Source organism: Barbus barbus (genome assembly GCF_936440315.1).
Source record: "Barbus barbus genome assembly, chromosome: 25".
NCBI lineage: Eukaryota > Metazoa > Chordata > Actinopteri > Cypriniformes > Cyprinidae > Barbus > Barbus barbus.
In genome coordinates this window covers 11386791-11411881 of record NC_136753.1, presented here as the reverse complement: position 1 = coordinate 11411881, position 25091 = coordinate 11386791, and the positions used below count along the sequence as shown (strand labels likewise).

Below are 25091 nucleotides of genomic sequence, written 5' to 3'. Positions count from 1 at the left end.
GATGTCTGTGGCCCTGCTCTGTGACTTTATGTGGTCTTCTTTTTGGCTGAGCCGGTGCTTTTCCTGGTTCCACTTTCCAATAAAACCACTTACAGTTGACCATGGAATTTGTAGCAGGGATGAAATTTCATGAACTGACTTATCACATTACCATGCTTGAATTCACTGAGCTCTTCAGAATGACCCATTTTTTTGTTTGTAAATGTAGACTGGATGGCTAGTTGCTTGATTTTATACACCTGCAGCAATGGGTCTGATTGAAACACCTGAATTCAATTCACAGCCGTATAGGCTGTGTCCAAAAGCTTAGGCAGCTGACTTGATGCCTCACTGCCCTATCAGGCAATGACTTTGCAGGTAGCATTTGTACACGAAGGTACCTCAAGAAACTGTTTTCTGACAGATTTCTGAAGCAGCATAACCATTTCAAAATCTACAGCAAAACAGAGATAACCTTGGTGATAATACAAATTTATTGCTAGAAATTACATAAGTGAGAAAAAAAACAACACACACACAAACTGGCCATTAACCGTAACATGAAATGTTACAGAATGGAACGCACAGGTTTGTGGGATATCAGAGGCAGTGAAGGATAGGCCAACATCTAATCTAATCTGCCTTCAAAAATTGATCAGATGATGGTCTCTCAGTAGATACGGATGTAACACGATCATTGTATTCAGACATGCCTTCTCGCCTTCCAACCCCACCTGCGGAGATAGAATTTTTCAGCTTTTGGACACAGCCACAGCCAGTGTGTGTGTGTGTGTGATGAGTTTTTGGCTGAAGGTCTGCATATAAAGTCACACCAGAGCTGTTCAGCTGGGATTAGGACTTGGCTTTCTGCAGAACAGTCAAGTTCTTCCACACTGACTGAATCAATCATGTCTTTTTGAACCGTGCCTTATACACAGAGGCATTGTCATGTTAGAATAGAAAAGGGTCCTGTCCAAACTGTTGCTATAAAATTAGAAGCACACAATTCCCTAGAATAGCATTATATGCTTAAACATTAAGATTTGTACTCATAGAAATTACTAAAGTAGTCAAACATGTTCATTAGAAGGGGGTGACCCAATACTTTTGGCAATATTGTGTATTTTATAGATAGATAGATAGATAGATATAGATATATACACACGTATATATACACACACACACACACACACATATATATATATATATATATGTTCACACCAAGTCTGACCTTTTGTCATTTTTATCTGATGTTACTGAGTGTAGGTTGATTTTTACATTAAACTTTTACATTGCACTGTATGATGAAAAACCGTGGCAAAAAACAATCCAGGAAAAGATGTGATAAGGCAAGGAATTTTAATGTACTTGCCTTATATCATGTCTGTTGCATATCTGTGTTAATATTAATATTAACCATTTATGTATAATAGTAGTATTTGACCACTTAGTACCAAAAAAACTTGGTATTCCTATATTTCAGTGCTTATTAGTCACACTATTTTTACTATTTCCATAGTTCCATTGCAGAAGAGTGACAGCATTTCTGTTTTAGGGGTGGGTTGTAATTTGCATTAAAGCATGTGAATGACTGGAGTGCATTTTGATTCAGGCATGAAAATTTCTATTTATTTCAGAAAATTACTAAGATTTACATTGTACTGGGTCAGGTTTTTTGGAAAACTTTTTTTTTGTTACTGCATCAGACTTGGTGTGAAAAAACCTTGATATGGTGATTATGTGAGTTTTATGTAGGCAGTTTAAAGAATGTATTCTGAAGCCATGAAGAACAGGAACATTGAATACTAATAAAATGCTCTTGCTAGATGCTTGTCAAATATTTTTTGCAAATGACAGGCTACCTTAATTGACTGTGTAAGCAGCGTATGATATTAAGTTTTTGCCAACCAGCCAATGAATGTCCAAGATGATGAAATGTGTTTCAAGTGTGTTTTTTGTATAAGCAACAGCATTTCATGTAAAAAAAAAATGTAAGAAGTCCTATGACTGATAAATGAGCAGAAAAAAAATCATTGTCTGCCTATAAGGTTTACATATATTTTTTTGTGAGGATTCTAAACTCGCATGGGCTTTGAATATTTGCACTAATTACCTTTTTATTCTGAGAGAAATTTTCAGCACATTTAACTTTAATGTCAAATATGAGAAAAGACACATACTTCTCTTATTTGCCTTAGTTTGGCTTTTTTCTAACTGCATGTCCTGCTTAAGCTATGGGTATTTAACTGTATGTGAACCAGTATAAAACCAGTATGCATGAATGTAGCTTACAGGTTTTTATTAAATTATAGTATCTAGACCAGTGGTTCCAAACCATGTTCCTGGAGGCCCCTCAACACTGCACATTCTGCATCTCTCCTTTGTCATAAACCTTAAACACACTACACGATTTTCTGACTGGCATCGTGAAGCAATCGCGGCGATTTCTAATTGGCCACGATTGTTTCACGAAACAATCTTTCGTCTGGGACAGCCGAAAATCGTGCAGTGTTTTTTAGGGCTTGACACAACCATTTCAGGTCTTGGAGTGTTGGGGGGTCTCCATAGCCCCTTTTGCACCGCTTTAGTTCCAGAACTAAAGGTACAGTACTAAAGTACTGGGACGATTTTGCGTGAACTATTTCCCAGTACCATTTAAAGGGTTGCATTCGTACCAACAGTGGGTACTAAGAAGTGACGTAAGCCGGTCGACAGCGACGTCATTTGTACCCAGCATTCAACAACGAAAACAAAGAACAACGACGTTAACAACAGGAGGATGAAGGATGCTGTGATCGGAGCTGTGTTTTTGTTGTGTCTCGTGGGTTTCGCAATAATGGACATGGAATGTTTACACAGTATATGTTTACACGGCATTTTAAATCATGGCAGGTGAGGGCGTTTTCGTACGCGTTTAGCCAATCAGCGTACACTTACGTCACGGATAGTTCCTAGAACTGTTTTAGACCCTACTCTGAAGTAGGAGCTAATTTACTTCCTCCAAACGGTCACTAAAACAGTTCCTAGTTCCCGCGGTGCAAACACGCCAAAAAGTTGGTAGTTCCACAATTAGTTTGGGTACTATGAAAAGGTTCCTGCGGTGCGAAAGGGCCTCATAAGCGTGGTTTGGAACCATTGATCTACACATTTTCCTTAAACCTTTTATCTCTTACAGAATTTTATTTACAGTCTTCAGGTTTATTAATTTCTCACATGCTATTCTATTCTGTTCTAATCTCAGGGGCTCAATGACCAGTCTGGAATCCAGTCACAGTGGTTTCTCTCAGCTCAGCGCCGCCACCACATCCTCCAGCCAGTCACAGTCCAGCTCTATGATCTCCAGGTAGAACAGAAAGAGATTTAGGCTCTAAAATGTTTCATCAGTTCAGTTTCTAAATTATCAATAAACTATTACTGCTCTTCCTCTGTTATCTATCCCAACACTGTATCACTCCATGTCAAGGACCTGAAGCATTCTCGCACAACTAAAAAGATATCCTTACCTGAAAGGATTCTGGTGGTGGTAGGTTTTTTTTTTTTTTTTTTAAAGGGCTTGAATCTGCTTTGCCATAGTGCTCAGCTGAGCTGCCGGTCAGTTCATAGGCCGATTGTGCTTTGTGTGAGTTTCCAAAGGAGCTCACACTTTACCGTGCATTTCTACATTTCCCATGGACTGCATGCTGAATTAAGCAATACATGTTCTTCAGATTGAGAAAGAGCCTGAAATGAACTTTAATGTCACACTTACACATCTCAAATACTGCACATACCTACATATATGCACTTAGTTCTGCCATATCACTAGGAGCTCATCCTCTTGGTGAATTGTTAGGTCAGTGGGAGGGCTTCTGCAATAATTTAGAAGAAATTTGTACTATTTGAATTTCTATTTATCATAAAATGTTTAAGGAGACTGGGTTAAGTCTTCTCGGGTGCTACAAGCTTGTTTCCTCATTGTTAGTGTGTGGTTAGACTTGCGGTTTGAAAATGGCAAAGTGTTTAGTGAATACTCACAGTACTGCTTCAGTGCTTACTAGTGTTAGCTTGAATTTAAGCTTTGTGGAAAAGCCTTGATATCGAACCTCAGACTTGCTGCTGATCAGTTCCTATGCAGTCAGCCAATCAGTGCTTGGGAATGGTCATTCGTATTAATAGGTCAAAGCATTATTTAAAGACAGCTTTATTGGAAGAGAGGCCGTGTAAATTTTGTAGTGAATTTTATCATTGCTCCAACAGAATAGTTAAATTTGTTTTTATTTTTTCTGTATAATAAAAGGAAAGAAAAGTTAGGGGTTTTTTTGGGGGGTTGACGCGGGACTATTTACTTTCCCTTTTTTGTTTGACAGTTTATATTGGCAAAAACTTGAAATGGAGTGAGGTTACACAATCTAGTGAAACCTTTTGAAGACTCTTTGTTCAAGTTAGAATATCATTCAGAATTTAAAACAAAATACTCAATTGTCTGGATGATAGCATGTCCATTAATCCAGGTGACTGTAACATGTTTGACAACCTGCACAATAAACTAGTCTCACCTGCTTAATGTCCTGTGAGAATATGTCTGCATCCAGGTAAGGTTCACCTAAGGATAGTGGATGTACTCACATTTAAATTTAATTGTTTGAATCATGCTGAAGCCAATGATCTAAAAATACTCCCTCTCCTTCATTTCTTAGCCTTATTAGTCCTGATCTCATGGACAGGACATTTTAGGGAAAAGGAGATTGTTACACTTAACAACTAGTTTTTACATGTCATTCTTAGAATGTAGAAATATATTTACCGTGTAATAGCAGTAAAAAAGGTAAAGGAGGAACAAGTAATATTTTGTTTGATGGTTAAAAAAAATGACATTTTGTCATGAAAACTTTTAGGATTATGTTACAACTGTTAAGTTTATAGGTCGATATTTTTAGTCGTATGGGCGTAAATACATTACAACTTTAAATGCAATTTGGGTTTCTATGGAATCCTATATCAAGCTACCATCCCTTAAAACTTCTAAACACCCGTGAAGCACATATTCTGAACCATGTGTACTTTGAAATCCTCTCATTTGACTACAAGCTGCCAGTCAGATAGGAGTTTCAGAGCTTATGGTTCTAGAATTTAACATTGTTTAACCATACACAGGTTAGTAGACTTGTTTTATGCTTAGAGTTTAGGAAAAAGTGAGAGATTCTATTTATAGTACAATTCTTAAAATCTTTAACAAATTGCTGTTTGAATATTGCAAAAATCAACATAAAACCAGTGTGTCAAGTGTAACTCTGTAATGATTTGTATGAACGTGTGGTTGTTTTGTTAACTTTCTTCACTTATCGATTTCAGCCATCTAATGTCAGTCATTTACATTTGTGTTGCAAGCATCTATACAGTAAATGTATAAGGGTCACTAATGTGCCCAAAGACACACTCCCTCTGTGCACATGCGCACACACACACGCACACTTGTAGTCTTCCTTATACACCTGCCTTTAACTGATCAGACCAGTGTGTTTGAGAAGTAAATCTAGGGGCTTTCACACCAACCCAGCATTCCACAAAAAGAGCACCAATATTCTCATTCTCAAACTGAGTTTAGAATGTTTAGAACGAGATTGAACCAGCTGAATTAAATGAATGTGAGGTTTGTGTTTTGGTCTTTAAGAGTTACATCTTCACAGAATCTTACCTTTTCTATGTAATGATAATTCTCATTATAAAAAACACCAACCTGGATTATGTTCGAATATCTCAAGTATTTACGTGGTCTCATCTGTTTGAGGGCTATTAACTGTTTGTGTCTATTGTTTTCTCCCTCTGCTTGTATCTTTTTTTTTTTTTTTTTGCTGTGATGTTACATATCTGTTTTTTCCTCTGACAAATTCTGTATGTGAAAAAAAAATTGAAGTAATATACAATTATAGCGCCTTTACATTTTTTGAAGTTATTAAATTTTAATTAAAGAGATGCTTATGCTGTGTTCCTCCTTTGTGTGTGTGTGTGTGTGTGTGTGTGTGTGTGTGTGGAATAAAATAGAATAAAATGTCAATAGACAGAATTGTGAATGTGCATATGTGCTATTTAACAGATGTGCAGTCCTGAGGTGTGTTTGTTGTTCAGGTGGGATATGGCCTGGGGGGAAATCTGTTATTGTGTCTGGCTGTAAACTGTAAACAATGTCAAATATACAGATATTGATTTAGTTTTTATGTATAGTACTAAGCACAGCAATGTATGTCTCAATTCATCCAGATGTCTACTAAATGAATGTTCTCTTCTGTTCAAACAAGGAAATCAAACTGTTAATCTAAATGAGTTCAATAAACAAACTTAATTACAGGAATATACAAAAATCCCTTTACTATACACCAATTAAGTTAATTAACCTCATTTGATTAGAAAAGTTTTAGAAACTCTTCAAACATATCTTGCAAGTTGGTGGGACTCAGGGTTACACTGTAAAAAATCCAATTAACAAAATTTTGGAATGGCAAAAATATTTAGGTCAAAGGTGACATATCATGAAAATCTGACACTTCCAGGATTTAAGTGCTATAATGGGTAGGTAGGTATTTTATTGTCATTCAACTACATACAGAGTGCACATATTAACGAAATTCCGTTCTACTGGCTCATAAGTACTGCACCAACTAAACATAAACGTACCACAAATCAGTATAAAATTATAAATATAATAAAAATTGCCACAGCGTGCATTTAAAAATATATATAACACTAAAAGAATGACAGCAGCATATATTAAATGATGCACACAGTAATTATATCCACAAGCATCTAAAACAAAATAACTGCAATTATTGCACATCGCAAAAAGTGCTGTTATTTCAATGTCTCCATCATATAAAACTCACTACTAAAAGATTCAGTGAGATAAAAGCTATTGCAGAACCTTACTGCTCTGCACCGAATGCTGTGAAACCTTTTCCCAGAGGGCAGCAGTGTAAACAGTCCATAATGAGGATAGGTAGGGTCTTTTGCAATGTTTTGAGCACGAGACAAACAGCGGTTGTGGATGGAAGGCCAATAATCTTTTCCACTGTCACCACTCTCTGTACAGACCTCCAGTCAGAGGGTTTACAGTCCCCAGACCATACAGAGATGCAGCTGGTCAATATGCTCTCTATAATACCTTTGTAGACAATACTGAGGATAGGAGAGGGAAAGTGTGCTCTTCTCATCCGACGCAGACAAAAAAGACGTTGATGTGCTCTCTTCACTAAAGAGGCAATGTTAGCGGTCCATGTCAAACTATGATCAGATCTGTGATCTGCACCCCCAAAAACTTGACACTACTGACTACTTCCACCGCAGTGTTATTGATGATAAGTAGTGTATGCCTGTGCTGCTTTTTCCTGAAATCAACAATGACCTCGTTTGTTTTTTCGACATTCAGGAGCAAGTTATTTGTATTGCACCAGTCCACAAGCTGTCTCACCTCCTCCCTATAGGCCTGTTCGTTGTCATACTGGCACTTACATAGGCCCACTACTGTCGTGTCATCCGCATACTTTACAACATGGTTTGTACTGAACCTGGCACAGCAGTCATGGGTCATCATAGTAAACAGTAATGGGCTCAGGACGCAGCCCTGAGTGGAGCTGGTGCTCAGAGAGATAACACTGGAGGTGTGATTTTCAACCCTCACAAACGAAGTCTCTGTTAAAAAGTCCAGTAGCCAGTTACACAAGGTCTCTGTTAAAAAGTCCAGTAGCCAGTTACACAAGGAGGTACCAAGGCCCAAAGGTCCCAGTTTGCAAATGCTGGGGGATAATCGTATTGAATGCCGAGGTAAAATCCACAAATAGCATACGCACGTGAGCGTTCTTCTTCTCCAGATGGGCCAGGCTCAGATGAAGTACAGAGAATATAGCATCCTCTGTAGAGCGGTCGGGTCGGTAAGTACAGGAGCCAGCTGGTCAGCACATTCCTTCAGCACCCGTCCTGGAATATTATCAGGACCCGCTGGCTTCTGGGCGTTGACTTTTTTCAGGGTCCTCTGGACATCAGCTGTGTTAAGAATAAGTACCTCCTCATCTGGTTGAGGAACACTTTTCCTTGCAGGAGTGTTATTCAGTGCTTCAAACCGTCCAAAATATGTATTAAGTTCATTAAGAAAATGTATATTGTCCTCACAGGGTAGTGGAGTAGCTTTCCAGTCTGTGACAGTTTTTATGCCCTGCCACATGTGCTTGGTATTTGTAGGATCAGAGAAGAAACCCTGTATTTTCTGGCTATAGGCCCGTTTTGCAGCCCTAATGGCCCGATTCAGGTTGGCTCTTTCTGTTCTGAGTATGGCCATATCACCAGTTTTAAACGCAGCATTTTGTGCCTTTAGCAGTGCACGTACCTCGCCAGTCATCCAGGGCTTCTGATTTGCTCGTATAATGATGTTCTTAGTGACACCTACATCCTCCGTACACTTCTGAATATACACAGACATAGATGCAGCATACTCCTCCACATTGATATGTTGATTAACAGTCGCAACCTCCTTGAACATAACCCAGTCAGTATGGTCAAAACAGTCAAGAGGGGACATGTTCAGTCCACTTCATTTTGTCGTGGCCACGACATATTAACTTGTGGGAACTTGATAATATGTTGTGACCACAAGATATTAATTCGTGGGAACGTCATATTAACTCGTGGGACCGGGATATTATGTCATGGCCATGAGATAATTTTGTCGAGGTAACGACATCCTTATGTCGAGGTAACGACATCCTTATGTCGAGGTAACGACATCCTTATGTCGAGGCCATAACTTATTTTGAGGGTACGAAATTTTTCTCGTGGCCACGAGTTTAATGCATAAACAAACCTGAGAGACCATAGCAACCCGGGATTATCAGAGATGGATAAAACATTTTTATTAACATTAAACATTTCATTTAATATTTGTATATTATTATTATTACTAAATTAACTTGCTAGGGCTATATTTTTATATTTAATGGTATGCTTATTCCCTTTCAATTCGTGTATCGCTTTACCTAATTAACGTTCTGTATAATTATGCTAGCATTTGCTACCATATATTTTGCAAATACTGTAAACACCTGATAATTATGCCAATAAAGTTTTGACTTTGATTGAATTTATTCCCGTGTGATGAGCGTGTTGTTTTCATTTTCAAATGAAACTACGTGAATGATTTATTCCTCAAAGAAACACTATAGTATTTATAGTCTATTAATTAGTCAAAATAAAATGAAATATATATTCAATTTAAACTGCATTCCAGTAAAAATTCCAGTCAGCATTATCAAAGCTTTATTGGCATGTCAAGCATTTACTGTAGGCATTTACCATATATTTTTACAATATATGGTAGGATTGGACTTGACTGGGCTGCAGCCCATGGGCCCCGCCTTGTAGGGGGCCCCGCCTTTGCCCATTTACGAGCCAGCCAGAGCTAACAGTTTCCAACTGTATGACCTTCGAGGCCATAATCGGCATAAACTGGTATTTATGATTATTTCACATAGAAGGACATGTATTGATCACGTCAGCGCTGATTAATCTCATGGCTCACTATGAACAGCTCCATTAAGCCTTTAGCTAAAGAGTGCACCTATAGAAAGATAATGATAAATTCATGAAATGTTCACGCGTCATTTCATTACAGATTATGATTTTATATTATATTAATATTACACTAAATTATGCGATCTGAATAGTTTTGAGCACTCTCTCCCATTTCACTGCCATCACACGTGGCGGAAATGTCATCAAGCAGCCATATCACCATGTAGCCCAAGACTGGTTGCCCACTGACACTAAGCAGGGCTGAGCCTGGTCAGTACCTGGATGGGAGACCTCCTGAGAAAACTAGGTTGCTGCTGGAAGAGGTGTTAGTGAGGCCAGCAGGAGGTGCTCACCCTGCAGTCTGCGTGGGTCCCAATGCCCCAGTATAGTAACGGGACACTATAGTGTAAAAAGCACAATCCTTCGAATGAGACGTTAAACTGTGGTCCTGACTCTCTGTGGTCATTAAAAATCCCAGGATGTCCTTCGAAAAAGAGTAGGGGTGTAACCCCGGCATCCAGGCCAAATTTTCCCATTGGCCTCTGACCATCATGGCCTCCTAATCATCCCCATACACTGATTGGGTTCATCACTCTGTCTCCTCTCCACCAATAAGATGGTGTGTGGTGGGCGTTCTGGTGCAATATGGCTGCCATCGCATCATCCAGTTGGATGTTGCACACTGGTGGTGGTTGAGGAAATTCCCCCCTTACATGTAAAACGCTTTGAGTACCCAGAAAAGCGCTATATAAATGTAAGGAATTATTATTATCAAAATGATTTTAAAAAATAAAAACCATTTAATGAGTTTCTGTTTTCATATGCCTATGATAGGATTTAGCCTATCACACAAACAAGAGTCCTGTTTTTTTCCAAATATCTGCACCATCGCAAATGTACAATAGACTACAACTATATACAATTTGTTTTTTTAATACTAATACATCTCTGGCTTTTTTTTTTTGGTCAATTTTATTTCAGGGTTTTGATCTCTCAACTGAGAGAGCACATCTTGCTTATTGTATTATAATGACTGTTTAATATTACATCTAAACTTTGACTATATGCTAGACATGTTGCATATAACTAGTACTATATATGAACCTCAAAGTATATTTTAAGTTTTGTGTGTTTTGTGTTGCTCCATAATGGTGTTCTAGTTGAGGGCATTTGTAGTGTATAGGGCCCAAACATAACCTCAAGCCCAGGGGCCTCCGGCCCCCTAAATCCTGCCCTGACTGTGGGCTATTATTTGCAAAACTATTCAGAAGATTAAGTAAAGAGATCGAAATGAAGAGAAAAAAATGAATATAAACGAATATAAAAATATAACCAATAATAATAGGCTAATAATAATAATAATCTACAAATATTACAGGAAAAAGACGATCAGTTAATGGACTTAAAAGGCTGTGGGATGGATACAATTTTTTTCTTATAGGCCTATTTTATTTTATGTACTTTATGTAACATTCATGATGAACTTCATTTGAATGCTGTCTACATTGCACGCAATACATTCCAGTAGCCAAGTCCTATGGTTAATATAATAATTTGGTTCTAACATACATCGTCTGGTGCTACTTCGACACGTCATCAGTGATGATCCCGAGGTCATCAGGTGTTTTGGGTCTTTAATCAGCAGACACCCTCGCCCGGGTGATCAGTCCCTAGCCTGTGTCCAAGTAGCATGCTACTCCACGGTTCCCCCTTCCGGATCCACAGCCATCGTGAGGCTTTTTCGGCAGCCTCAGAGATGTTCTTTATGGCTCGTCTGCACAGTTTACCTTTAACTCCAAGGAGTTTGAGTGTTCGGAGCAACGACTGTCTAGCAAAGCCCCGGCAACCGACCTCCACTGGCTCACTGCGTGCTTTGCAGCCACCGCACCTGCACTCCTCCACCAGCTCCGCATACTTGGCTCTCTTGCGCTCATTTGCCTCCTCCAATCTGTCTTCCCAGGGGACAGTAAGCTCCACTATGACCACCTGCCTGGTCGACTCCGATGTTATCACCATGTCTGGGCGGAGTGAAGTGGCCGTGATGTGACTGTGATGTGATGTGAGGGAACTTGAGCTGCCTTCCCAGGTCCACTTGAAGGTGCCAGTCTCTTGCATTAGCGAGGAGCCCACCTGGGGAGCGTGGCTGCTGTTGTGCCTTCTCCCCAGCTCTAACAAAGCAGATGGTATGCTTGGAGGGATGCTGACTCTTACTGCTCTGAATCGCTGCGGTGATTGTATCTGCCAAAGCCCTGAGGACCTGATCATGGCGCCAGTGATACCGCCCATCCCCCAAAGCCTTTGGACAACAGTTGAGGATATGCTCCAGTTTGCCACTCCTTTGGCACAGTTGGCAAGCTGGTGAGCCTATCAAGCCCCAGTGGTGTAGGTTGGATGGACTGGGTAGAAGGTCGTACACCGAACTGATGAGAAACTTGATGCGCAGTGGTTCAGAGATCCACAACTCTGCCCATGTGATCTTGCGCTGCTCGCTGTTCTCCCATCCACTCCAGGTGCCTTGCTGTCACATACCGACCACCTTGGTCAGGCGGTCTTCCTCCACCTCTACCCGCACCTCGTTCTGCACCAGCTGACGCTTCTCCCTCCCTCTTGCTTTGTCATAGCGAGGCTTAGAAAAACTGCCCAGGCCTGCACGTCCCACCGTCACGTTGCCAACCAAGACACCTTGCCTCAGCCGTGCCTCCGCTCTGTCCACCGCTTTCTGTGGCTGCCACTTTCCTCCCGTCTTAATGCAGATTCCCGCTGAGGAGACTTTGGCATCAGAGGAATCTCGGTATATAAAGACCTCCCGGGCACGTGTAATCTTGAACTCCTCGGACAAGCTGCTGATGGGAAGCTGTAGCTTGGTGGAATGCCCATAGAAGGCGATGTTACTTAGGGACCGTGGGAGCCCTAACCACCACCCGAGGAACTGACTGATGGTTCTGTCCAGTGCTTCTACTGTTGTCATGGGTACCTCTTATACGAGATGGGACCAAAGAAGCCTCGGCAGGATTCCATGCTGATACATCCAGGTTTTATACTTTCCTGGAAGCCCTGATTTGTCAACTGCAGTGAGCCAGTTCGTCACGTCGTTCCTAGTTTGTTGGAGAGCGGCTGTGTCCTTCAGGGAGCTGTCAAAGATCTTCCCCAAGCTCTTGACTGGTCTTTCTGTTACTGATGGAATTTGTGACCCTTCCAGGGAAAAGCGGAACCGGTCGGCCACTTTGCCTTTCTTTAAGACCAGGGACCTGGATTTGGCTGGCTTAAAACTCGTCCTTGCCCATAGGATGAGACGTTGGAGCCCCTGAAGAAGCCATCTGCACCCCGGAACTGAAGATACTGTCACAGTTAAGTCATCCATAAAGGCTCTTATGGGTGGCTGCCGAGAACCAGATCTAGACATGGGGCCTCTACATTCCACCTCTGCTAATTTGACAATCATGTTCATGGCTAGAGCGAAGAGTGGTAGCGAGATTGTGCAGCCGGTAATGATGCCCTTCTCTAGCCGTTGCCAGGCAGATGTTACCGTTCCTGATGAAACTCTCAATCTGAAACTGTTGTAGTAGTCCAGAATGAGGTTGCGGATCGTCTCTGGCACATGATGTCTTGTCAGTGCTTCTTTGACCAGCTTGTGGGGAATGGACCTGTAGGCGTTGGTAAGATCCAGCCAGAGTACGGCAAGGTCTCCTCTGGTCTCCTTTGCCTCTCGGATCAACTGGCTCACCACTCCTGTGTGTTCTAAGCATCCAGGTACTCCTGGGACTCCACCGTTCTACACTGAGGTGAGTAGTTATAACCAATACCATGTGTCAGATTGGTGATTTATGACACCTTAACAAGATCAATGTTTGTTTGATCTGTATGTTATATGTTAATGCTTAGTCTCCAATTTGTTCCTACCGGCCCGACTACATCCACCTCTGAAAAAAGGTGCTATGTCAGGGCATGTTTTTCTTTATCATCTCTATGTGTGTATGCTAACACCTCTGTAGGATCAGAACAACCTAATCTGTAGGTTGAATAGATAAACTTATGAGAAGCAGTCTTAAGTTAAAAATTATTCAAACCACCAACTTTTCAGACCACCCACCCTATCCATTTCCCACCCTAACAGTGAAGGTGATTGTGTGGGTCTAACTGACAGTGAATATCCTCTATGTGCTTCTGTTAATGGCTTTACATCCACCTCATATAGATGTGCACAAAATCATGCTTTAGTTCAGTTCAGTTCAATTTATTTATAAAGCACAATAAAACAACAATGGTTGACCATTGTGCTGAACAATATCGTTTAAAAGAAGTACATTACAGGATATGACAAGACAAACAAATAAACATTTTAAATAAGCCCTGCTTTAGACAAATCATCAACACTTTGGCTGATTATTTGGGCTCTCTCTCACACACACACGCGCACACACACACGTAATGGTTTTATACTGTACAAACTGTATTTTCCATCACCCTACACCAACCTTACACATAAACCTACCCCTTACAGAAAACTTTGTGCATTTTAAGATTTTCAAAAACTTCATTCTGTATGATTTATAAGCTTGTTTTCCACATGGGGACAAAAAAAAATGTCCCGACAAGGATTTTGAAAATTGCCATCTTTGTCCCCATAACGTAGGGTATCCCTGAGCCACACACACACACACACAAATCCGAGTATGCTAAATTTAAAATGAGCAAAATCGTATGTTATTTTTTACTTTTTGTTGATATTTAAGAAATGTTTTCATTTTAATCTAGCCTGTAGATAGTATGTGTACTGTAAAAGAACAAATACACATTTCACTTAAAACTTCTCAGTAAAATAATTACACCTACAGTTTTAAACATGTTTAAAATTTTTAAACACATTGTGTGTCACTAAAGCAAGTTATGCTGTCTGTTGTCTTTAAATTAAACTTTAGTTGTATTCTTTAATTTCTTTAAAATAGCCTGATGATAATGCACCCAAGTGCTTTTCTCACGAGTAGAAAACTCTATGGATGTTTTTGTGACAAACACATCATTTTTTACTTCAGAAAACTTTTTTTTTTTTTTTAAATGTATGACTGAACTTTTCTCATTTGACAGACCTACGTTTTTCAAACTATTTATTATTTCAAATTATGTTTAACATGTTCAAGTCAAGTCTGCTTTATTGTCAATTCTTCCACATGTACGGCACATACATACAGAGAATTGAAATTGCGTTACTCTCAGACCCTTGGTGCATACAGTTAACATTAAACACGTTCAAATACAGATAATACAGTTTAAACATATGTACATACAACTATACAGCTATACAAATGAGGACATTGTAGAAAAATAAAGAAATAGATAAAGTGGCATAAGGCGCATGGCAGAATAGATCGTGCAAACCAGTTAAATAAAAACAAAACTGTGCAGATATATTTGTAGTGCAAAAATAGTTTATCAATCTGAGGACATTGTAGAAAAAAAAGAGATAAAGTGGCATAAGGCACATGGCAGAATAGATAGTGCAAACCAGTTAAATAAAAACAAAACTGTGCAGATATATTTGTAGTGCAAAAAGAGCTTATCAATCTGAGGACATTGTAGAAAAAAAAAGAGATAAAGTGGCATAAGGCACATGGCAGAATAGAATTTGCGGGTGAGACGGGTGCTGTAAATGTCCTGGAGGGAGGGGAGAGAGACACCAACGATCTTCTCAGCTGCTCTCACTATGCGCTGAAGTGACTTGCGGCAGGATGCGTTGCAAGCGCCATACCACACAGTGATGCAGCTGGTTAGGATGCTCTCGATGGTGCCTCTGTAGAAGGTGCACATGATGGGGGCCGGGGCTCTGGCTCTTCTCAGTTTGCGGAGGAAGTAGAGACACTGCTGTGCTTTCTTGGCCAGTGCTACAGTGTTTTTAGTCCAGGAGAGGTCCTTTGTGATGTGCACACCCAGGAACTTGATGCTGCTCACTCTCTCCACAGTCGCACCGTTGATGGTCAGAGGGGCATGCTGAGTGTGTACTCTCCTGAAGTCAACAACAATCTCCTTTGTCTTCTCCACATTCAGAGAGAGATTGTTGTCACTGCACCACCCGGCCAGGCGGCTCACCTCACTCCTGTAGTTTGTCTCATCTCTGATGCTAATGAGACCCACCACAGTTGTGTCATCCGCAAACTTAATGAACAGGTTGGAGTTGTGTGACGGTGTGCAGTCGTGGGTCAGCAGAGTGAAGAGGAGGGGGCTCAGCACACATCCTTGGGGGGCCCCAGTGTTCAGTGTGATGGTGCTGGATGTGTTACTGCCAACCCGTACTGCTTGAGGTCTCCCGGTCAGGAAGTCCAACAGCCAGTTGCACAGAGAGGTGTTGAGCCCCAGCTGGACCAGTTTGTGAGTGAGCTGTTGAGGGATGATTGTGTTGAATGCTGAACTGAAGTCTATGAACAGCATCCTGACATATGAGTCTTTTTTGTCCAGATGTGTGAGGGCTGGGTGGAGGGCAGTGGCGATGGCATCATCGGTCGAGCGGTTGAACCTATATGCAAACTGGAATGGGTCTAGGGGGGGGGGGGACAGACTTGATTTGGTGCATGACTAGCCGTTCGAAGCACTTCATGAGAATAGGAGTGAGTGCTATTGGACGGTAGTCATTGAAACAGGATGGAGATGACTTCTTCGGGACTGGAATGATGGTGGTAGCTTTGAAGCATGTGGGGACAATGGCCTGATTTAGCGAGATGTTGAAGATGTCTGTGAAGACATCAGTGAGTTCCACTGCACAGTCTCTCAGTACACGCCCAGGAATGTTGTCAGGACCCGGAGCTTTGCGTGCATTGATCCTGCTGAGGGATCTCCTCACACTGTCCGGGGACAGCGTCATCACCTGGTTGCCGGGAGGAGGTGGAGTCTTCTGTGCAGTGGTGCTGTTTTGTGCCTCAAAGCGAGCAAAGAAGGCATTCAGCTCGTTCAGCAGGTGGATGGTGCTGTCACAGATCTGTGGTGGGGGCTTGTAGTCCGTGATGGTCTGTATCCCCTGCTACAGGCTCCGAGTGTCTCTGCTGTTGCTGAAACGATGGGCTTTCCTCCTGGAGTACTGTCTCTTGGCCTCTCTGATGCCGCGGGATAGGTTGGTCCTAGCTGTCTTCAGGCCCTCCTCATCTCCAGCTCTAAAGGCAGCGTTCCGAGCCTTCAGAAGTCTGTAGACCTCCCCTGTCATCCACGGCTTCTGGTTGGCCCTGACAATGATGGACTTTGTGACCGTTACATCATCAATGCACTTGGTGATGTAGGCAGTGACAGTCTCTGAGTACTCTTGGAGGTCTGTAGTGTTGTTGTCTGTTGCAGCCTGTTTAAACATATTCCAGTCAGTGGTGTCAAAACAGTCTTGAAGTGCCTCTGACGACCCTTCCGGCCACACTTAAGTGCCTCTGACGTCCCTTCCGGCCACACTTGAATCTGTTTGTGTATTGGTTTGATGACTTTAACGAGCGTTCTGTATGCAGGCATTAGCATGACAGTGATGTGGTCTGAGGCTCCGAGGTGGGGGAGGGGGAGGGCCTTGTAGGCTCCTCTCTGGGTGGTGTAAACAAAGTCCAAAGTATTTTTTCCCCTTGTTGGAAAGTCTATGTGTTGATGTATTTTTGGGAACACACTCTTTAAGTCTGCGTGGTTGAAATCTCCAGCCAAGATGAGAAAAGCATCTGGATGGGCTGTCTGCTGCTCACTAATGTGCTGGTACAGATCATTTAGTGCCTCACTCCTGTTGTTGTTGTTGTTGGAGCTGGGAGGGATGTATACAGCAACGAGCAGTATGGCTGTATATTCCCTCGGTAGATAGAATGGCCAGCACTTAATAATCATAAACTCCACCAAGGGTGAGCAGTGTTTGCAGACCACAACAGCGTCGCGGCACCATGCATCATTGATGTAAACACAGAGCCCGCCGCCGCGGATCTTACCTCCCTCGATGAGAGCTCTGTCAGCTCGATAGCATGTTAGCTGGTCGAGCTGTATGGCGCAGTCCGGTACGCTGTTGTTAAGCCATGTTTCCGTAAACACAAAAACACAACAGTCTCTTACAGTCCTCTGAGTAGAGCGAAGTAGTCGGATGTAGTCCAGTTTATTGTCCAAAGAGTGTACGTTCGCCAGTACGATGGTGGGGATAGCTGGCTTGTGTAAGGTTGGCCGCTAGCCTAGCTCGGATACCTCCGCGCTTACCCCTCTTCTGCTTCCTCTCACGCCGCTTGTAGCGCCTCCGCTGTGGGCGAGATGCAGTAGTGGGGGTCGGTGATGGAGTAGGCTTTCGGAGCAGTCCGAGGTCCCGCAGCTCTTCTGCTTTTTTTGAGTTTAACTCAAAAAATGTGATTCTGTCGACATCGAGCAGAAACTCACGACTGTATGCGCGCTTAAAGACAGGTAGACGAGGCGAAGATGTACAAAAACATTGCGAATTACAAGACAAAAAACACGAAAACACCGTTCTGTCGGGAGAGAGAGAAGCCGCTGCGTCTGTGCGCGCCACCATTTCCTAAAAGATATATCTATACCTAAAAGCTATATATGTTGTTTTATAATGTTCATGAAAACTTTATTGGTGTAAATTTCTCACCTAGAACACAAAACTTGTACATTTTGACTCTTTTGTAGGTATCATGTCATTTTAAATGGTTTACTAAAAGATTAAAGCACCGGCATCTGTGTTTTCAACATGAAAGAAATGTACAAGGATGTTTCAACTGTTATCGTCATTTCTTTTTGACCCTAATAAACTGGTAATGAATTTTCTATGGCAAGTGGTACAATGTACTGTTCTCATACTATGTGTGTAAATAGCTGTGCTAAAACATTTAGGAGTATTTTTGCATGCCAACAGATTTTGTTAGGGATGTGTCGCATCTAAGAATCACAATCTTTGGTAAATGACATTTTTCTTACACCACTAGATTTAGTCATATCAAGATTTCAGATGGCCGTTCACAATTTATTACTTGGACTGTGTATGTTTTTAGGCGAAGACACCTCTTTGTGAGCTGTCATCATAATAGGAATAAATGAAAATTAAGAAATTAAGTAACAGCCTTTTCTCTTTGAGATATTTCTTTTAGTGCAACTTTGTGTCTGCCCACAATGTGCGAACACATGAAGCATCAACATGAAAATTAAGTCTTGCTGTTTTACTCTTAAAACTATTACAACTGAAACAAATCAAACTATTGTACTGAAAGCTACACATTCATTTAAGTTTGAGCATGTTAAAATTTCCACACTCTTGTAAAGGGAATTGATAAATTTCATCCATAACCTTTTGTACATTCAAGAGACAAAATCGCTAAGAAAGAGAGTATAGCAAGACAAGAAAATGTTTGTAGAATGCATATATAAATGCATATAGAATTCAGAAAATCTGCTTCATAAACAATTGTGAAAGTTTATTAAACGCAGATTTGTAAATTATATTTTTATTACTGGATTTAGTCATCTTGCTCAGATGACACAATTCACATTTTGTTTGTTTGGTCGTATTTGTTTTAAGACTCCTCCGCAAGTTCATGCTAATCCTTGCATGGGAAAGAGAGCATGACGAGCACATACTTATTCATTTAAGAAAATTATTTTGATCATTTCAAATTATTTCCCTTGAGGTGTTTGTCCACAAAATCTTTTTCGTCACAAGGGCATTAAACATTAAAGAATGTTATGAGTCACTATCGCCATCTACTTTGACACAAATAAAGCAACATCTCTGGTGTACGTAAGGATCTACAATGTGTGCGCATGCTAAACATCTTTGTTTCTCTGCTTCTGTCATATTTATCTGATGTAATGCAAACATATTTTGAGAACTATGATGTTCCATGCTTTTGTAAATGGTTATAGAAAGAATTCAAACATAATCTTTACATAGGAATTATCTTTGCGCAAAACAAATTGACTAAAAATCAGTGAATTACGAAATGCAAAAGTGTATACTTCATTTAAGAAAAATTGCTATAATGCATACAGAATACAGAAATCCTCCTCTTGATCTATTGTGACTGACATTTTAGAGTGTTTGACTAAGTCGGTACATCTAAAGTTGCACATTACAACTTGAAGATGGTGTGGAAACACTATTTTCTTTGTATGCGTCTAAACATGACTTTAATAAATAAATCACAGATGTCATGTAGTTAATTCATTGAAAGGTGCATGTTTTTGACCATTTTAGATGGTCTGCACCAGCTCACAGACACTTTTTAGGTATTCATCTGACCAAAAGGTTTGATCTTGGGGAAACACGCACAACAGCAGCTGTGTGTTGTCATGATTGTCTTCAGAATTGATCCACTTTTATTAAAACAATGCGGCATGAAGTTACTGTATTCAACAGCACAGTCCCTTGAAATATTGTAGTATATCTTTTTTTTCCCTTCTAAATATCTAAACATGTATTTTGCTTAAATATTAGTTGCTAAGTGTTTATAAAGTTGCCATGTCTGTTGTTGAATTTTATAACCTATATTTCACCAAACCTGAAGGACTGAAAATTACGTTTAGCGTCAATCCACATTTCAGATGTTAGCCAGAAAATGCAAGTCAACTGAGATTTCATTACTGAGATAATCTACAGAATGCAAAACAAGCTTACAGTTACATTAGAGTTTTGGATTCTAGTTTGTTGAATATTGTTTGTTACTGTTCCACAGGTTTAACACCTCATTACTTGAAGACACGTACTGTATAAATCACAAAGTTTTTCACTGCAGTAGGCTGACTCTGAAACCAGACCAAAAAAAATTAGCTTGAGACTTAGCTGTAGCAGTATGAAAATTTTTGTGTTTTTATCTTTCTATGATTTGTTCGTGTTGTTCTGAACCATGGTTTAATTTTTAACATCACAATTCGTATTGTATTGTCATGTGTGATTGTAAAACTTGTGTGTGAGAGTCTTGTTTTTTTTTGGGGGGGGGGGGGGGGGGGGGGGGGGTTCTGGCAAACAGTACTGCTGTAATGTTAGCGAGCTCTTTGCGTTCTTGGCTTCTCTATTCATATTCGTCAATATTTATGTGTATATGTTTGATTAAAATATTGCTTTAATCTGTAATCTTCACCTCGAGACACTTACATTATATTACTAATACTCTCCTAGTTTATATCAGATATAAGATACAAGATAATTTCTTTATAATTATTTCTGTCTACATTTGTACATTATATTCAGCTACTCATTTTCTTTTTATTCAATTGATTGAAATAAAAAAAAGACTTGTAAATGATAACGAGTGATTCAACCTTTTATTTTTAACAATATATTGATGAATATACATTCATACATTGGAGTAGTGAAGAAAATGATCAAATCGCCGTTACACACAGTGATCTAGCCAGAAAAGAAAATCTCTGACAGCCAATATGTTTTTGTGTAATATGAAATTGACCTGCGATTCAATAATTTCACATATCATGGATTAAAAATTTACACACGTACACAGACAGAGAACCTCGTGAATTCCCATCTGATCCCTACGTTCAATCATCACATCCAGAATTTATCTTGTGGTTACACAGACTGGCTCTTTGCTGTAAATAAACATGCTAGTCAAATCAGGCCATGGGTTATTTTTCAGGCTTCTTACAAAGTCCATTTCATTCTTGAGATTGTTTACACGCTAGGTATCACCCGTACAATCATGATTCGGATCGCAAGCATGCTCGATGACCATTTGCATCAGTTTGATCATATGTCCTCAGTAATGCAGTTTGAACGTAGTGTCTATGAAGTCAATTACATGACACGTTTTCCCCGTGGGGCAGCCGCACTTCAGCTGATTATCCGTAGCTGCTCCAGAACTCCAGTCATGCTCCATCAGCTTTTGGGCAGCATCAGACATCCTTTTCAGAATTCAGTTCTCTCCAAGAGATAAACTTTGTCCCCTAATCGATATAGAATGTTGTCGCCGTTTCCTAGAATCTGGACTGACTGTTTTAATCCACGGCGGTCCAGGCCTTGTGCAATTTCAATTTCCGGTTTATGGTTCAGATCCATCGAAGCCTTATTAATTGAAAAATTGCAGAGTGCGTCAGGCTCGGACAAATTGGATTGTTGAAGCTGATTCTGTTGGTCCATATACTGTAGATAATGTTTTGATCAACAAGATGTTGCAGTAGCTCCGTTGACCGTGCTGTCAAGATCTAGGAAAGCCTGCGATAACTGCAGAGTTTATGAGGACAGCTGCTCTTTGCTCGCAGGGGATGTAGCGTAGCTGTAAGTCATGAGGAAGTAGTGGCGGATCTTCTGTACATTCGAGTGAAATAAATTGTTGGGGGGAAAGGTCTTGTTTCTGCTTTTCGGATGTTGGTTGGTTGGTTGTTGAGATGTGGGTGTTGCACTCAATAGTGGAGGAAGGTGAAGGGGCCTGGTTAGGGATTTTCTTTGACCAGTGAAGCCTTGCATATGTCACCAAAGAGAATTCTGTAATTTTCACTGAAAGATATTTTGATTAATGATTATGAGATTTTTGTTAAGACGCTGGCAATTTGTTTCAAGTAACGGTAATGTATTGTGGCTTGGGAAAACTTAATCCAATAGCCAATAATGAAACAATTAAACATACAGCAAGGAACACATAGATGGGTGAGTAAACACTGAAAAAGAAACTTTACAACATCATTGTTCAGGTTTGTTATACCGAATATGCGATTATACTGAATACACATACTGATTATTTGGTTTAAAATAAATTTAACTTGACTGAAACAGCTATCGTTGAAAAAAGGGCGTTTAACAAAGGTATGTCGCTTTGCTCGAAATATAGACTCTTTTTGCAGCATTCAAAAGGGTTGACCTCAGGAAGAGGCCAGTCTCGATCATACTCATCAGAGTCAGACTCATCACTACTTTGAGACAAAAAGTTTTAGAGTACTCCTGATGTTTATTTACCAGCATGAGATAATTTTGGTCATGAAGCGTTTTGTTCCAACAGGATGATATGGATATGTAGTCTGGTGGCTTGCTTGTATTATACCTCATGCCAGGCATTGTACCATCCCACTGGAATTTTTTTCATCCATAATAAATCCATTTATAATCCATAATAATCCATTTTTTCATCCATAATAAAGTTTCTCCAAATTTGATTGTAGAAGTATGTCCAGTCTATGGCAGTCAAAAGCAGGTAGGAGCATTCGGGAATTCGTAAGATTCCAAAGAGTTTCACAATCTGCAACTCTTTGTCAAACACAAATCTCCCCACACAATCACAAGACACAGTGAAATCTTGTTTCACAATATCTTCATCTTCATTGAGAACCTTTCTTAGGCTCTTCCCTTGATTTTACCTTGGTGCTAAAGTTATCTCCTCTTTCATTTCAATAGAACTTCTTGGCGATGTTACACACATCATTCTTCTGATGCTTCAGGGAACAGCAGCAGCCATTGTAACAGGAGACTGCAATGTCTTCTCCGGTTAACTGTGTGGCCGCTAAACCTTATTTAAATACCACATTTTGAATGTAGGTAGGGCCTGTAGGTGTGAAACAACCACGGATGTGGTGCCTTCCGTAGTCATAAACATCAGATGCTTTGATACATTCAGTGAGATTATTATCTCTTAAACAATCTTATGTTTTTATTGTGAACAAGGCATTAAAATGATCTTGCTGGTAAATGCAGTGTTTAATATAATTATTTAAATTTAATAATGTACAAATCAGCCAAGAACTCACATTCACATCTCCTGTAAAATGTTAATGTGTTAATTGTATTATTATTCATCTTAAATTATTCCAAGTGCTACATGGATATTTCAAGATAAAATATTTTCAAAGATCCTTGTGCTGCATTATATATTCACACACATTGCCCAAAAATTGTGTTAATTACTTCATTTAATCAAACAAATTCACAACAAATATTGACGAATATGAATAGAGAAGTCAAGAACGGGGGATCACGTGACCCTTCGACGGCGATGTAGGCTTGAATCTTTCGCTCTGCTCACTTTGCCATATTTTGTATGATCCTGTCAGTAAAATTTGAACCACTCTGCATTGGACCTGTCATGAGTGCTAAGGCAGACAAAGGGGAAAAAATGAAGAAAAAATTCAGAGATTCCGCCATCTCCAGAGAAGACCTCGACGAGGCTATTGCTAGCCGCATCGAACTAGCATTTAAAGAACAACAAAACACGTTGAATTCGGTTGTGAATTTGGCAGTAAGAGAGGCGATGGACTCTGTGCTGATTCCAGCATTACGCGAACTGCGTGAAGACATACAAGCGACCAACAAGTCTGTTAAAGAGCTAAGAGAGGAGTTTGAGACCATAACTACCGCGGCGAAGCAGACACGTGACCGCGTAGATTCTGTTCAAGCAGCTGCACCTGAGGATAGGAGGACAGTCACGGGCTTAAGAAATCAGCTGGAGCGACTCACCGAGAAGGTGACATGGAGAACAGGTGCAGGAGGAACAACGTACGACTGGTGGGGCTACCAGAGGGGGCTGAGGGATCCGACGCGGCTGGTTTCCTCAGAGTTAATATTTCTAAGTGGATTCCTTCCTTGTAGGGCCGTGACATTGAGATCGACCGGGCACATCGCGTGTATGACGGAGGGAGGGGCTCCGATCGGCCGCGCACCCTCATCTTCCGTGTACTGAGATGGCATGACAGATCAGATATCCTGAAGGGTGCTCGAAAGGCTTATCCGGTGAAATGCGCACAGAACAATGTCACACTGCTATTTTTTCCCGACTTTAGTCCAGCTACAGTGATCAGGAGAAAGGCATTTGGTCCGGTTTTGAAGAAGATGACAGCGCTTGGTCTCCAGCCCTTCCTCATCTATCCGGCCGTAATCAAACTACGGCACAAGGGGGAACAGAAAAGCTTTGATTCCCCTCAGAAAGCGGAGGATTTTATTAGCTCCCTGTCCCAGCAGAAGACGTATGCCGCGGCTCTGCGCGGGGGAACGGCGGCCGCTGTTTCTCCAGCCCGGCGGTAGGAGTTTGATGGTCGGGATGAACATGGTCCCAGCGGCTTAGGAGCGGATGATGGCAGAACGGACATGGACACTGACTAAATTTGGTTTTTGCTTTTTTCTTCTCTCCACTCTACTACTGAGATATTGTTCCTAACTTCCTATATATTCGGTACAACGATCTCATTGCTGGCAAGATTGACACCCCTTTTTTCTTTTTGGAGGGGACTAATGGAGAGTTGGTTTAATTTAAAATATTTTTTTTTCTGGCAGTACGAGCTTTTTGGGAGACATGTCCTGCGTTGGAGTGGATCGGTCACGAACCATCACTATTTTTGTTGCTCAGTCAGACCTATGTTCTCGGTAATGTGCGGTCTGAGTTGTTCCTTGTTTAAGGTTGTCGGTTGTTCATGTTTTTATGTGGTTTTTACTTTTTACAACAGACATTTATACTTTAATTTATTTTACCTTATTTCTAAAGGGATTTTTCATCTAGGAGGTTTGGTATCTAAAATACACGTCAACGTTTACACGCTATATATTCAATGCATACTCTAAATATTTTATCACTAAATGTGAATGGGTTAAATTTTGCTGTTAAACGAACTCGTGTGTTAGAATATTTACATCGTAAATCTATTTCCTGTGCCCTAAT

At 40.6% G+C, this 25091-nt stretch overlaps 1 protein-coding gene across 4 annotated transcripts in view; it reads left to right on the top strand.

The window, feature by feature from the left end:
- LOC306844454 (SEC14-like protein 1) overlaps positions 1–25091 on the top strand; it is a 146508-nt gene that overhangs the window by 73896 nt on the left and 47521 nt on the right. For 2 of the 4 annotated variants that reach the window (XM_079376602.1, XM_079376603.1), the window contains one exon: positions 3221–3322. In XM_079376602.1, the coding sequence (XP_079232728.1) occupies positions 3221–3322 (102 nt within the window). Of the gene's footprint in view, positions 1–3220; positions 5936–25091 lie in introns of those variants that run through there. The other 2 variants (XM_079376604.1, XM_079376605.1) reach the window with 2 other exon arrangements.